Source organism: Halichoerus grypus, chromosome 7 (genome assembly GCF_964656455.1).
Source record: "Halichoerus grypus chromosome 7, mHalGry1.hap1.1, whole genome shotgun sequence".
Lineage (NCBI taxonomy): Eukaryota > Metazoa > Chordata > Mammalia > Carnivora > Phocidae > Halichoerus > Halichoerus grypus.
The window spans coordinates 72,495,776-72,509,573 of NC_135718.1; the positions used below are offsets into that span (position 1 = coordinate 72,495,776).

General features: G+C 38.8%; 1 protein-coding gene across 5 annotated transcripts in view; it reads right to left on the minus strand.

The window, feature by feature from the left end:
* Positions 1-2,515: 2,515 nt before the first annotated feature.
* The window catches only part of LYST (lysosomal trafficking regulator), a 186,678-nt gene continuing 175,395 nt past the window's right edge, over positions 2,516-13,798 (minus strand). For all 5 annotated transcript variants that reach the window (XM_078077736.1, XM_078077737.1, XM_078077739.1 and 2 more), the window contains 5 exons: positions 11,338-11,477; positions 10,965-11,062; positions 6,099-6,255; positions 5,613-5,684; positions 2,516-4,744 (listed from right to left, as the gene is read on the minus strand). In XM_078077736.1, coding sequence (XP_077933862.1) covers positions 4,606-4,744; positions 5,613-5,684; positions 6,099-6,255; positions 10,965-11,062; positions 11,338-11,477 — 606 coding nt within the window. In that variant the 3' untranslated portion in view covers positions 2,516-4,605. The remainder of the gene's footprint in view (positions 4,745-5,612; positions 5,685-6,098; positions 6,256-10,964; positions 11,063-11,337; positions 11,478-13,798) is intronic.

The following is a 13,798-nucleotide window of genomic DNA, read 5'->3' on the forward strand; positions in this document are numbered from 1 at the left end:
TTAGTGCCTCCAGTAGTTGAGGGTGGGCCCAGACCAGTCAGTGTACCTAAGGGAGGATCTCAGTCACCACCTAGATTCAGGCTCATTGGAAGCCATACCTTCAGGCAGCAGCTTTTAAGGTACACAAATATACTTCTTTAATGGGAAGACTGGAAGATGGGCATTTCTGTCTGCTCCCTCTGCACTGAGCCCTAGGGTGTTAGCCAGTTAGGAACTGTTTCTTTGTTGCTAGTGTCCCATTGAACCCATGAACATAAGCCCCACTGGCACCCAGAGCCAGCCTATTAAAGGAATCGTTCTCTGGGCCGTGACACAAAACCCACAAAACCCAGGATGCCAGATATGCACGTGAGCTCCTCTCTTGGGGACGCTGGCACCCTGGGGCAGGGCAGAGGGAGGACAGGAACACGGTGTCTGCTGCTCTCCCTGATTTCTGGAGGGCATTGCAGTCAACGTCTAGATGTGTTCAGTTAGAAACCTCCACCCGCCAACACCCCTTCCGCACTGTGAAGACAAGCTGATCGACCTCTTTCAGGGAAGGACTGGGGTTTAAGCCTGCTGCCTCTGTGCTGGGCCTTGGGGGGTAGCTGGGTAAGAAGTACTTCTCCATTTGCTACAGTCCTGTGAGAGCACCGAACAGAAGCCCCACTGGCCACCAGAGCCTGGTGATCAGGGGGTGTCCCCGAGGTGGCAGCTGCGAAAACTGGGGCCCCAGACCCACGCACAAACTCCTTTCTGAGAGACACCTGGAGCGAGGCAGAGGGAGAGCACAAAGCTGGTACTTGCCAGCCTCCACAGTCTTTGAGAAGTATTTCAGTGGCCTCTGGAGGTGTGTTGTATTAAATGCCTGCCCCTCAGGCTGACTCTTTTAAGATAAACAACAGAAACTCTTTCTCTTTCACAGAAAGACTGGTTGCATTTCAGTCAGCTGCCTCTACACTGTGTCCCTGGGGTTTAGCCATGGTGAGTCCACAAGACCCCTTTAAGATCTGTTTCTCAGTTCGCCGTAACTGTGTGGTCTTGTGGACGCAAGCCCCATTGCCTTTCAAAGCTAGATGTTTTGGGGTCTCCTCTCTCAGAAGCATGTCTTAAAAGTTAGGTGTCGGGTGTGGGGTTCTCAAGGAGGAGCTCGGGGTTGTGAGTTCTCTGCTATTTGTGGGTTGCCACACTGAGAGTGTGGTTTATGGGGACATTGTGTCTCATTCTCTCCTATCCATTTTGGTGTCTCCCCCCACCCCCACCCCCACAAAGATATAAGAGTTGCTCAGCTAGTTTTTGGATTTCTTTCACAGGGAATTTTCCTGTATGTAGCTGTAGATTCAGTGTTAACTGTAGGAGGAGGTGAGTTCAGGATCCTCCTACGTCGCCACTCTGAACAGGAACACCCTGTAGTTCTTTGATTGAAAACATTAACAAGTCATCCAAAACAATGAGAAGCAGATCACCAGGTACGAGCTCGGAAGGGCTAGAATCTCCTTCCTCTTCTCTTGCCCCACCCCATCACTGAGCCTTGGACTTGTGCATAACTGGCATTCAGTGAACGTATTTGAAAGGAAGAGGTGATCTGAGATTTGCAGCTAAGGGGCACGTTGGGTTGGCAGGCTTACACTGCTAGATGCTACTCCTGAGTTCTTCTGGGACACTCTTGAGAACCTTAAACCACCTCAGATGCAAGACAGAAATAAAGAATCATTCTGGGGTCTTGGGCTGCTGTTTGTTAAGTTCACACACCACTTCGCAAAGCCTGCCAGAGAAGCTGAGGAGTGTAGATGATGCTCGTTCCTTCACTGGGCCTTTGTTCGTTGATGTTCCTGTGTCAGGCATTTGTAAATGCATTGTCTGGAACACATCTGCTCCCATCTTCACCTGTTAAATTTCTATGCATCCATTTGAACAAAAATTTCACTTTCTCAAGATTTCCCAGATCCTCTTGATCTGAACTGGATTCTTCTTGTTGTATTCCCTCAGAGGACCCTACACACCACCTTAACGGCACTTACCGTATTTTGTAACTGCACACATTGTAGGTTACTGACAGCATGCTTCTCTTTCCAGCCTGTAGTCTCCAGGAGTGCAGGAAACAGCTGTGTGCTCAGCACCTAGTGCAGTGTCAGTCCACAGCGCATTATAGATTTGATGTTGGGGGTGGGGGGGTACATGGTTTTTTTTTTTTTCTTTAAAAAGTGTGGTTTGACCTTGACACTTCTGTCTAAACTCTATTTAAGGGTATTAAATAAAGTGTTGAAACAAAGGGTATTCAAATAAAGGGCTGAAATAAAATTTCTCATAAAAAATACAACTAAGGGCACCTGGGTGGCTCAGTCGGCTAAGCATCTGCCTTCGGCTCAGGTCATGATCCCGAGGTCCTGGGGACTGAGCCCCGCATCGGGCTCCCTGCTCAGCCTGGAGTCTGCTTCTGCCTCTGCCCCTTCCCCTGCTCCTGCTTTCAAATAAATAAATAAATAAATAAATAAATAAATAAATAAACAAACAAACAAACAAACAAACAAACAAATAAATAAAATCTTTAAAAATATAATTAAGAAATGAAAGTTATCTTTTCTTAGTTACATCAATGTATAGGGGAGCTAAAGAGAGAACCTATCTGGGTTACAAAGCAAAAAAGCCACCTATCTGAGCTCTGGTCATAAATATTTAAATTGTATAAAGAATAGGTCTTTATATCTATTTTTATGAAATTTATTCCCAATTTGAAGTGGCAGTGTATACAAAGATAACAGAGCTTGTGATATTTTACAGAAACGTTTACTACAACATGCACATTATGAAGTGTTTCAAACATATACATATTAAGTTTCATGCTGAATAAATAATCCCCCCAAATTAATTTTTATTTTTACATAAAAATATAATATTGCACTCTTAACAAGACCAGTTATTTTGCATATTTTCTCTTTAAATAAATGATGGAATTCAGCCTTAAAAAGACAAAGAAGACTGAGTAGCAACCCTATTCTAATAGGGGAATAATTCCATGTTCTTGGTAGAAAAAACGAAAGCCAGACAATAGCTGCAATTTTTTTTTTTTTCTTAAACAAAGCAAATCACTTCAACGTGAATAGGAATCATCTCATCTCTGCACCTATCTGGACCTCAGAGTTCCAAGCTGGTCTGTGCAAATGATGATCTAAGTGCGGCCTGTGAAGCGTTCTTATGGACATACGCTGTCCCAGTGACAAGCACACGGGGCCGCTCGCTTCCTCTTTCCCGCATCTCCACAGCAGAGACGTTGGAATTGTGTTTTATACGGTTTTTAAGCAGAATGTTTCAGAAAGTCTGGAAGTTACAAAAGTAGTTCTGTAAACACCATATGAATTGAATTTCCATAACAAACACGCAAGTTTTTCTTATGCAGGAATACATATGTTTATCCTGTGGTAACATCTTACTATTTTACAGTGTTTTCAAAGCCAAAAAAGCAGCACCCCAAGTCAAAATAGAGCCATAATGGTAGAGACAGACTATGGTAGAGATTTTTAGGAATGCTGTCTTTATGGTGTGCAGGTTTTCTGTGGCGTATACTTAGATTTTTCTGTTGTTCCTAGAGTTCTCAGGTAGTACAGATTAGTAGAAACAGAGTGGACACAGTTTCCTATAAGAATTATTCTGCATCTTGTTGGAAACAAAGTAAGCTGTCTCATTTCTTTTGTAATTCTGTTTTGCGCAAGAAAACACACCCTGCACATTAGATTAAATGTCTTATCTAGAACGGACTCTTAATACCTGTGCCATCTTTCTGCACAGTGGAGGCTTTCTATTGCAAATTGTTAAGTATTCAGTGCTCTGTAAATGGTAGATATTAAAATAATTATCATTGTGTTTAAATCTTAGTGACTCAACTAAGTAAGGATATTCAATATCTAGTGTTATGGATTTTAAACAGGATTTTTACGAAAAAACAGAATGTATCTGAAATCAAATGTGTGTTTGTGGCTGTCAAAAAATTCTGGTTCCTCTTTGAGCTAAGAAGGCAACTGGAAAAAAACTGCCTGCCATCGAGATTCATTAGTAGTTTGTTTTTAGTATTCAGATATCCCATAAAATGGTGCAGAGGCACCTACGGAATAATCTACTTCTCAGAGAAAGCGCTTTGCAAGTTCTAACTTCTGATCCTCTTCTTTTCTTTACTTTGTGTGTGTGTTTGTGTGGGGAAGGTGGATTATCTTGGCATAAAACTTTTTAAATATAATTTTTAGAGTATTTTATATAAACAATTAGCTAACCAATTTAAATTCTCCTGGTCCTTTTGGCATAATAGAAAAAAGGAGAGACCCTAATCCTTTCTTTTGAATACCCCTGTGGGTAAACACTTAAAGAATACGATTTTAATTTATCATGTAAGACTTATATCTTGTTGGTTAGAACATACTTACACAACCCTCTAGATTATCACTAAATTAGAACAAAACTGTTCTCTCAGGACCTTGTGAAGCTGCAGAATGTTCTGCAGATGAAGAGAGTTGGTCATTATTTGGATGATTTGTTTGGTCATCCATTTCTTCAAGTTCAACCTCCTAAAACTGGTGAGGTCAACAAATCTAGCTTGGAGCTAAAGTGCTTTGGAGAAGCGAGGTTCTCTCTCATTCATCCAGCTGCGTAGCTGCTAAGGAAGGAATAGAACATTGGCTGTTTCAAGCGCTGCTGGTCCTTCCGACACCAGGCGATCACGGTCCCGTCACTATTCGCCGTGTACAGATGGTGGCCGTCACAGGAAAATGTAAGGCTGTCAAAAGAAATCCCATGTGTACATTATCTCTTCAAATTGCATTAGCATATTGGTGCTCATATAGAAATTACTGTAAAGAAGCTAAGATATCTTTACTGGAGCAGAGAGACCAATAAAATGGCAGCTTACAACTCACTGGTTTCTGCGGTAATTCTAATATAGTTTAATTGCTCTGCGGGCAACTTCGTGAAGCTCATTCTAACTAGGTGATACAGAATAAAATCAGATCAAAGAGATCAGTACATTCCATTCCTTCTTTATATATTTTCTTTTACCACCTTGTTTATGCTCTTATTACTTAACAAATACTTGAGCATAGGAAAGTTTAGATAATATAACCGTGCTACATTTTCTCTTTATAGAAATAAATGATGATTATAGGGAGATATTTTATTTCCCTGAAAAAGGAAAAGGTAAAAATGTAATGTTAATAAATAATTAATTGGTGTTTGTTAAAATTTAAATTTAGTGCATTGAAAATAAATTTAATAAAGTATAATTTGAATCACTTATTTCCGATTGATTTTTAAAGTCAAATTTGTTGGTGGAACAAAGGGTAACTGGTTGTTTATCAATCTTTTCAAGCACACTCCTGCAGCTATCAATCACACCATTATGGTATTTTTAATAAGGAAGGAAAAAAATACAGTTTCTACAATTCAAAAACTTCCCTGGGCACTCTCCCAAGATGCCTTCTATTAGACTCAGAGCTCCTGACTCAGAAATTAAGCTCCAGAAAGACATGGACTGTGTCTCCTTGCTGTTTAGGACTCTCATAGCATAGTTCACAGTCTGTGTGCTTTAATCTCTCTCTAACAAAAATAGAGTTACAAAGTATATTATGAAGAATCCGGGGGTGGTTTACCTTACAATTGGTTTATTTGATTTAGGAAATGTGATTTCCCGCACAGGCTTTAGGTCCCATGTACTCCACAACCTAGAGAGGGAAAAAGTCATCATCTAATTATGCAAACTAAAATTTCCTTCACTAAAAAAAACCCTATAATTTGTTAAAAATCATCTGGAAGAAAACACAATAAACAACACAATAAACAACAGTAGCTACTTCTGGGAAGTTTGTAGGGGTGGATGTGGGAGTAAGAAAACTTGGTAAATTTTCATATTGTTAATCTTTTAAACAATTAATAGACAATATACAATTTCAAAACTACACAAAAGCTAAGTTTATTACTTAAAAATAAAACAGGAATCAGTGAAGAACCTATATCTGAAGGTGATTTTAAATCTCTAAATATTAAATATGAACATGCCTAGATATTTAAAGCTAATTTTTGCAATTGCTGTGTCCTTATGAACAACAGCAAACAAAGGGAATCTAAACTCCTCTTACCTTACAATTCCATTCTCTAATCCCCCGGCAATCACATTGATAGATACTCCCTCAGGCTGGTTAGAGAAGGCAACAGAACAGATGATCTCCCTGCAGTGGACATGTCCAACGAGGTCCCCGTTCACTGTCCAGAGTCTGAGGTCGCTGCCTCCACCAGCTAAAACACCCAAATTGTCCCACAGGTCACCAGAGCATGGGTACGTCAGAGCCCACAACCCTGGGTCCCAGCAGGGCAACCCGTGCACCGAGCTCATTTGTTTGAGTGATAAAATTTACAGGCAGCTCATGACTGAAGCTGTATAAATAAAATTACTACATAATAAGTCACAAAGGGCTCTGCATATTTATCTAGAGACAAGGACCAGTGGAAAAATAAAAATAAACAGATTAATTTAGAAATATAGAGCAACAAGGTAAATTAATCATGTATCTTTGTGTAATCATATTTTAGCAAATGAACTGCCAAGGCTGAATTTGAAGGTACCTAGAAAGTTAAACAATCTGCAAAAACAGACGAAAATATTCTGTGAAACCATCTGTAAGAAGTGACTTATGTGACTTTTGAAGAAAAAAAAAGTTATAATAAAGATTAGCTCAGTTAAAGGTATTTCTTAAAGAAAAAAAAGATATCTAATTCCTCAGAGTGTCTAAGATTGAATCTTGTAGGTCAGTGACTTATTAGACTAATTTTTTTCTTTTCAAAGACCATGAGTAACTAAACCTTCTGGAGTTTTCCAGGGGGTGGGATAAACAGTAATTGCTTGCCATCTTCTATATTTGGGGCCTCATGATGATGTGTCTAGCCTTCTTTGGAGAAATATTCTCAAGCTGATAAAGACAGGTTAAGAGGCACGGTAAAGTTTGGGTGCCATAATGTTACTCCACTTAATTTTATCTCTCCATTAGAACTAAAAAGTGCAGACTTTAACTCTCTCCTTTATTAAGGCAATGAAAAGATTGCATAGATTTCCTATTTTATAGCAAAGAAACAAACTGTGCAAATACTTTTTTATGTCAAGATACGCTGAAGACCTTCAAATATCACAAACCCAAATGCCTTCTGTGTTGCAGCATTAGTCACAATAGCCAAGAAGTGGAAACAACCAAACATCCAACAACAGATGGGAGGTAGATGTGTACAATGGGGTATTACTCAGTCATGGAAAGTAATGAAGTTCTGCAACATGCTGCAACACGGAGGAGCCTTAACATGATGCTGAGGGAAATAAAAGGACATTAAAAAGACATAAAAGGACACAGACTGTATGAGTCCACTTAGATAAAATATCTAGAAATAGGCAAATTCATAGTGAGCGGAAGTAGAATAGTGGTTACCAGAAGTTTTGGGGCAAGGAGGAATAGAGTTATGGTTATGGAGTTTCTGCTTAGGGTGATGAAAAAGTTTTTGAAATAGTGGTTGCACCACATTGTGGGTGTGGGGCTGCCACTGCATCGTATACTTTAAAATGGTTCAGATAGCAACTACAACGTTAAACATATTTACCACATACGTAGAGAAAAGAAGGTTAACAAATGCCCAGTGTTTTACTTAAGATTTCCCACCGATTGGGAGAGATTACCTAAATAAAACATCAGTAGGTAGGAGTTCAATATACTAAAGAAATACAATTATAGACGATAAACTCCTCTTTTCCATAAGTAGATATTTCACTCTTTCTTTTGAATTTAATACTTGATAAAATATTTTAAAAATTTATAAAGCAACCAGATGTGTGGTAGTAAGTTTAGAAGGCTTATCAAAGATATTGATGTAGGGGTTGATCATTCCCTGTAATCGATAGCTACTGCAGGCTCAGTCCTTCAAAACCAAAAATCTAAATGTGGCCTTTGACTCTCTGAAATATGGTACAGAACTCAATAGGCAAAGAATCACCCTAGCAGATTACCCAGCACCTCGGGCTACCACAAAACCAAGTAACTACTCATGATACTACAAATATCAAAACTGAGGCCTTCACTCAAGACCAGATTACTTTCATGTGTAATTTAGCATGTCAACTAAAAGTCAGAAAGTTGGGCATTCCTGAAAAAAAATATTTATTCTTCCTATACATCTTCACTGAAATTAAAATAAATTGGAGAATCACTGCCCACCCCGAATTTCATAATATTATATTAAATTTATAATGCCATTGGCAACACATGACCAGGCTATGAACCCTAGTTAAAAGGCATATATTTTGATCCAGTGGCAGAATGATTTTAAAAAAATACAGAAAACATCTATTATAATATTTACATAGTTTAATAAATTTCACATCTTATCATTATAAAAACCACATCTCATAAGGACTGGCAAATTATGATCAAGAGGAAAGAGCTCATCAGTGTAACTTCAGCCCCAACACAGAAATGTTATATACGTATGTGTAATGTGTATATACGTGCATACACACACATATAACATATATACACAAACATACATATGTTTTATTTAAATTTTGATTTTAAAATTACCTGGATGGTACTCACTAATGGGTCAAGATGTTTGATAGGCTAAATCTGATAACTTTCCTTCCTTCTTGGACTCTAAGACTAGGAGGATAAACTCTAGTTTGGGTCACTAAACATAAGTTTGGCCTCTCTTTAAAAAAATCATTATTTTTATTATGTTCTCTATATACCAAATTCTTATGACTTCTCTTGTATATGTACCAAGAGGCCTTAAAAAAGTGGAGAAGGCCTTTTTGTTCATACTGGAAAAAAAAGTTCTAGCCATTACTCTCTTATGCTGTGCACTCCCCAGGGACACCTGAATACCCTACTAGCGAGTTAGTAATTGCAGCAAAAGTAATTTTGTTTCTTGTTCCCTTAAGACTGGCTGATATAACATCACAGATATAAATCACTACTGGCAGCAGGAAAGTAATTAACTTTACAAAATTCAGCTCCCTAAGGATCAGTCCTAACTTTCAAATGTTGCCAAAACAAGAAAGTAGAGAACACTATATAAATAATCATTATATTATTCCCCCAGATTCCCCTTTGGTATGACATACTAAAAGCTGCTAATGTACAAATCAAGGGAGAACAATTAGCAAAAGTCATCAATCATCTACCCACACTTGTATTATCAAAGTCAACGGTTCAAAATCTTTCCCCTTAGTTATGACAATTAGGAAATAAAAATGTTTCCATGGCATTATTTTGTAACTGGATGTTAAGATTGGCAAATGCTTCATTCCTGATACCTTTAAAGCATGACTGAAGACATTACTTCTCCGGAATATAAGAATTAATGAATGTTTTATAAAATCAACAATAAAACTCCAAGAGATAGCTGTAGTATAATAAAAAATAAACATTTGGTCTTTGTCCCAGTCCCTGGCATAGAGCTTCTGAAAACCCTTGTAATTGACTATCTTTTGTCTGCTAACAAGCTGACTCCTAGGCGGTAGGCCCTAGATAGCTTCAGGATGGGGGCCTGTTACCAAGACAAACCCGCCATGAGGTTAGGAGGTTAGAATTTACAGTACCTCCCCACCTCTGGGGACAGAGAGAGGCTGAAGATTGAGCTCAAGTACCACAGCCACTGATTCAATCAACCGTGCCTACAGAAGGAAACCTCAGAAAAATCCCTAAGTAACAGGGCTAGGAGGGCTCCCGAGCTGGTGAGCACATTCATGTGCCAGGAGGGAGGTGCACTCTGACTCCACCCAGACAGGCCCTCTGGATCTCCCCCTATATACCTCTTCAGCTGGCTGCTCATTCTTTTTTTTTTTTTTTTAGAGAGAGAGCAAGAGTGAGGTAGGGGGAGGAGTAGAGGGAGAAGGAGAGAAAGAATCTAAAGGAGGCTCCCCCAGCCTGAGCCTGAAGTGGTGCTCGATCTCACAATCCTGAGATCATGACCTAGGCCGAAATCAAGAGTTGACACTCAACCAACTGAGCCACCCAGGCGCCCCTGGCTGTTCATTTCTATCCTTTGTAATAAACTACTGTAGTTAAGTATAATGTTTGACTAAGTTCTGTGAACTTGGTCGGGGGTTGGGAACTCCCAAATTTGCTAACTTTAAGTAGTTAGTGTCAGAACCAAATCGCATTGTTGAGCACCCAGATGGTGTCATAGGATTGGAGAACTGTTGGGTGTCAGAAAAAAACCAAACAATATAAAACATGCAAGCAAAGGATAGAGGACCACTCACTATAGATACGTCAAAGATAATCTATACTGAGTGGGCAGAAAGATAATTTTTCAAAGGATTCTTTCGATGTTAAGATCCTTAAGAATAGAAATGCAAACAGAAAATTTATGAATTTTCCAACTGTTCTTTCCTGCTGCATGCGTCAAGTTTTTAAATATGTACTACTTGAAAAAACAAAACCTAAAAACATAACCTCTGATGAGGAGAGATAACTCTGTCATGTAAATTTCAAGGCAAATTATACCTCCATTTATTATAATATAGTACTGTTCTCACTCAGGGACTGGAAGATACATATATTCAAAGCTGATCATTGGCTGATGCTTTGCACTTATGTTACGGGGAAGGTAGTAAAGTTAGTAGTTAAAAAGCAGAAGCCAAAAAAAAAAAAAAAAAAAGAGAGAGAGAGAAACAAAAGCCAAGAAACTCAGATAATTATGTAATAATAACTTGTTTAACTTACATGTGCCCAAATGCAATCTTTCATATATCAGAAAAAGTTAAATTATGACAATATTAACTTTTGCATAAGTTGGTCCCTAAATTGATGAACTCGCTCTTGGACCTTACTGTATTTTAACACACAAATACGCTATTACTACAGTACTTAGATGAGGTTAGGGACCTGAGAGACGGAATCCATCAGCTTAACCTACACGGGAGCCAGCTAATGACTCTGTGCTTTGGTTCTGGGCTCGCTCACCCGAATCACACACAGTGGCGATGTCACCGGTCGTTTCGCTAGCAGAGACGGCTGTGACTGGGCTTTTGTGTCCCGCCAGGCTCTGTACATAGCACAGCCTGAAAGACCAAAGACAAATTTGCAGCTGATCATTAAATATATTTAGATTCTCTGGTATAATTCCTTCCCTCAGTGTCTGGACCTATTATTCATAAGGCATTCCCCACTGTATTCCTAACTGATCTTTTGATTTCAATACGATTACAAAGTAAAGTTTGTATTTCATGCTTAAAATTATCATAATGTAAAGATCTTATTTTAGTGCATCTGTTTCACACAGGAAGAACTGAAACATAAAGGCGGCAGTGTTTGAGTGGGAGACCTTCTTCCGTACCTGTTTAAATCCCATATGATGCAGGTTCCATCTCTGCTCACACTTATCATTATACTGTAGGGTTTGCAAACAAATAAGCTGGTTATCTCTTCTGTGTGCCCGTACAGATGTATCTGAGACTCCATTTCTATCTCTGAGGGCTGAAATTGAAAAAAGTCAGTGAAGTACAAGATAAAAAGCATGACAAAAGTTTTCCTAGTACTGTGTCTCAAAAATAAGAAAAACTCAAGGGACTCAAACATTCTTCTCAAGCATATCATGTTTTAATCCTTTGCAGTTCAACTCTTTCCTAAAGAGTAAAACTAATTAAACACTAAAACATGTTTAATTGTCCATAATTTCAAGAATTAAAATGCTTTTTCATTTTTTGTCTTCTTGTCCAATCTTGGTCCAAATACATACAAATATTTTTATAGTTATGATAACTGCCATCCATGTAATTTTATATTTTGTGTTTAAACATTCTCCTATAAGCATTTTCTATTTTTGACATTGTCTTCAAGATGATTTTAATGGTGTTATAATACTCTATACAGTTGATATACCATAATTTACTTGAGCATTTTTACAGATAGACATTTAAAGTTGTTTCTAGTATTTTCCAAATTATAGATGCCATAATTAAATCCTTCATGTGTAAAAGTTTAGTTCTTCTGAATTATTTCTTTAGAATAAATTTCCAGAATCCTACTAGTGGGTCAGTGAATACTAATAATTTTATAGTGTACTTTCCAAAGGCATTGTACCAAGTCATGATGCCACCAAGAGTGACATTACCTGTCCATAGTTACAGATTGGTTTTCTCAATGAGAGGTTGCAAACCGGTGTTCCAAGGGCCACGTTGGCTCACAGACGCCAGATGTCTATACAAGGTTTGACTCTTGTTTTCATTAAACTAAGCTATTTATTGTCTTAAAGTATTTCAATATTTCCACTCCAAAGGATATAGAAAAGTAGAAAGAATAAGAATAATAAAAAGCTGTATACTGACACTCAGTTAAACTAATCCTAATATTTTATATGATTGATTTTTTAAACAGAGAAAAAAATTAAACATTACCCAGTTTGTGTACTGTTCTATTTCCTCTCTTGTCAGAAATTACTACCATCCTGAATTTTGTATTTGTTTTCCACGTACATAGAACATATGTTCTACTATATGTTGCCATAACCATAAACAACATATTGTATGATTTTTCATGCTGACAAATCACTTTCTATATGTGCTATTATTCTTCAGGTATCTTTTGCATCTTGCCTTTTTGTTCACCACCGTTGTAGAAATATATCTGTGTTGATATATTAGCTGCCGCTCATCCATTTTAAGTGCTATATTCCAGGGTTTTATTCACATAAAAATACATATTTTACACTAAAAGGATCAAATGACCAGGCAATACCAGCTCACATTCTTTCTTGGAACAACTGGCTTCAGCCGTGTGGCAGTTGGTTCTGTTTAGCTAGGACACGTGACGCTCAACCACACACAATCACAGAGAGGAGATGTGCTTTCACAAGGCCCAGAGTCCCAGGTCTGAGCCCCTGCTATCTCTCCTTGACTGTGACCCACCCCCACAAGGCCAGGCGTCTGCAAGGCCAAAGGCCCGAGACCAGAACCCTTTCAGACCGTGCTTCAGGGTACCTGGGACCAAGGAACTCCCTGATGGAAAAGGCCTGAGCCCCTTCTTTTTCTGCCTGAGCTCTGCAGCACTTGAGTTTGTGACTCACTTCATATTCTAAGTCTCTGAAAATTTCCCAACTTCTAAATGTCAATCAAGGTTGCTTTAAATTGCATTTCTTTTATTATAACCAAATTTAACTTTTTCACATATTCATTTTCTTACGTGTAAATTTGTGTGCTTGGTTTTGTGTATTTGTTACTACATTTAAAAAAATTATTTGGGGGTGCCTGGGGGGCTCAGTCAGTTAAGCCTCTGACTACCCACTAAGTGGAGAGTCTGCTTCTTTGCCTCTCTCTCTGCCCCTCCCCCTGCTCGCAAGCTCTCTCTCTCTCTCTCTCTAAAATAAATAAATCAATCATTAAAAAAATGAAAATAAAATAATTATTTGGAGGAATTCCTCTACTTGTGAAATAGTATGCAGATATCTTCCTTGTTTCTGCTGGACGACCTGGACCACCATACCAGTCTACGGACACCCAAGCCAAAGTCAAGTCTTGAGATCGGGACAGCCCAGGCTGTAATTCCATACAAGAGGTGGCCTGACTGGACTCATCCTCACTCTTCGGGTGTAGTCCTTCAGGGACCAGCCTTTGGAGAAGGGCCTCCTGGGAACTCTCCAGCTTGCTCAGTCCCTGGGTATTGTTATCTGTTCCTCTCACAAGAGCTGTCCAAGGACAGTGTCAGTACTCCAGGACTGACAAATGCCCTCCAGGTGAGAGCCCCCCCTGCTTATTTACCTCTCTGGCCTGGGAATTCCCTACTAGCTTGTCAGCAATTTG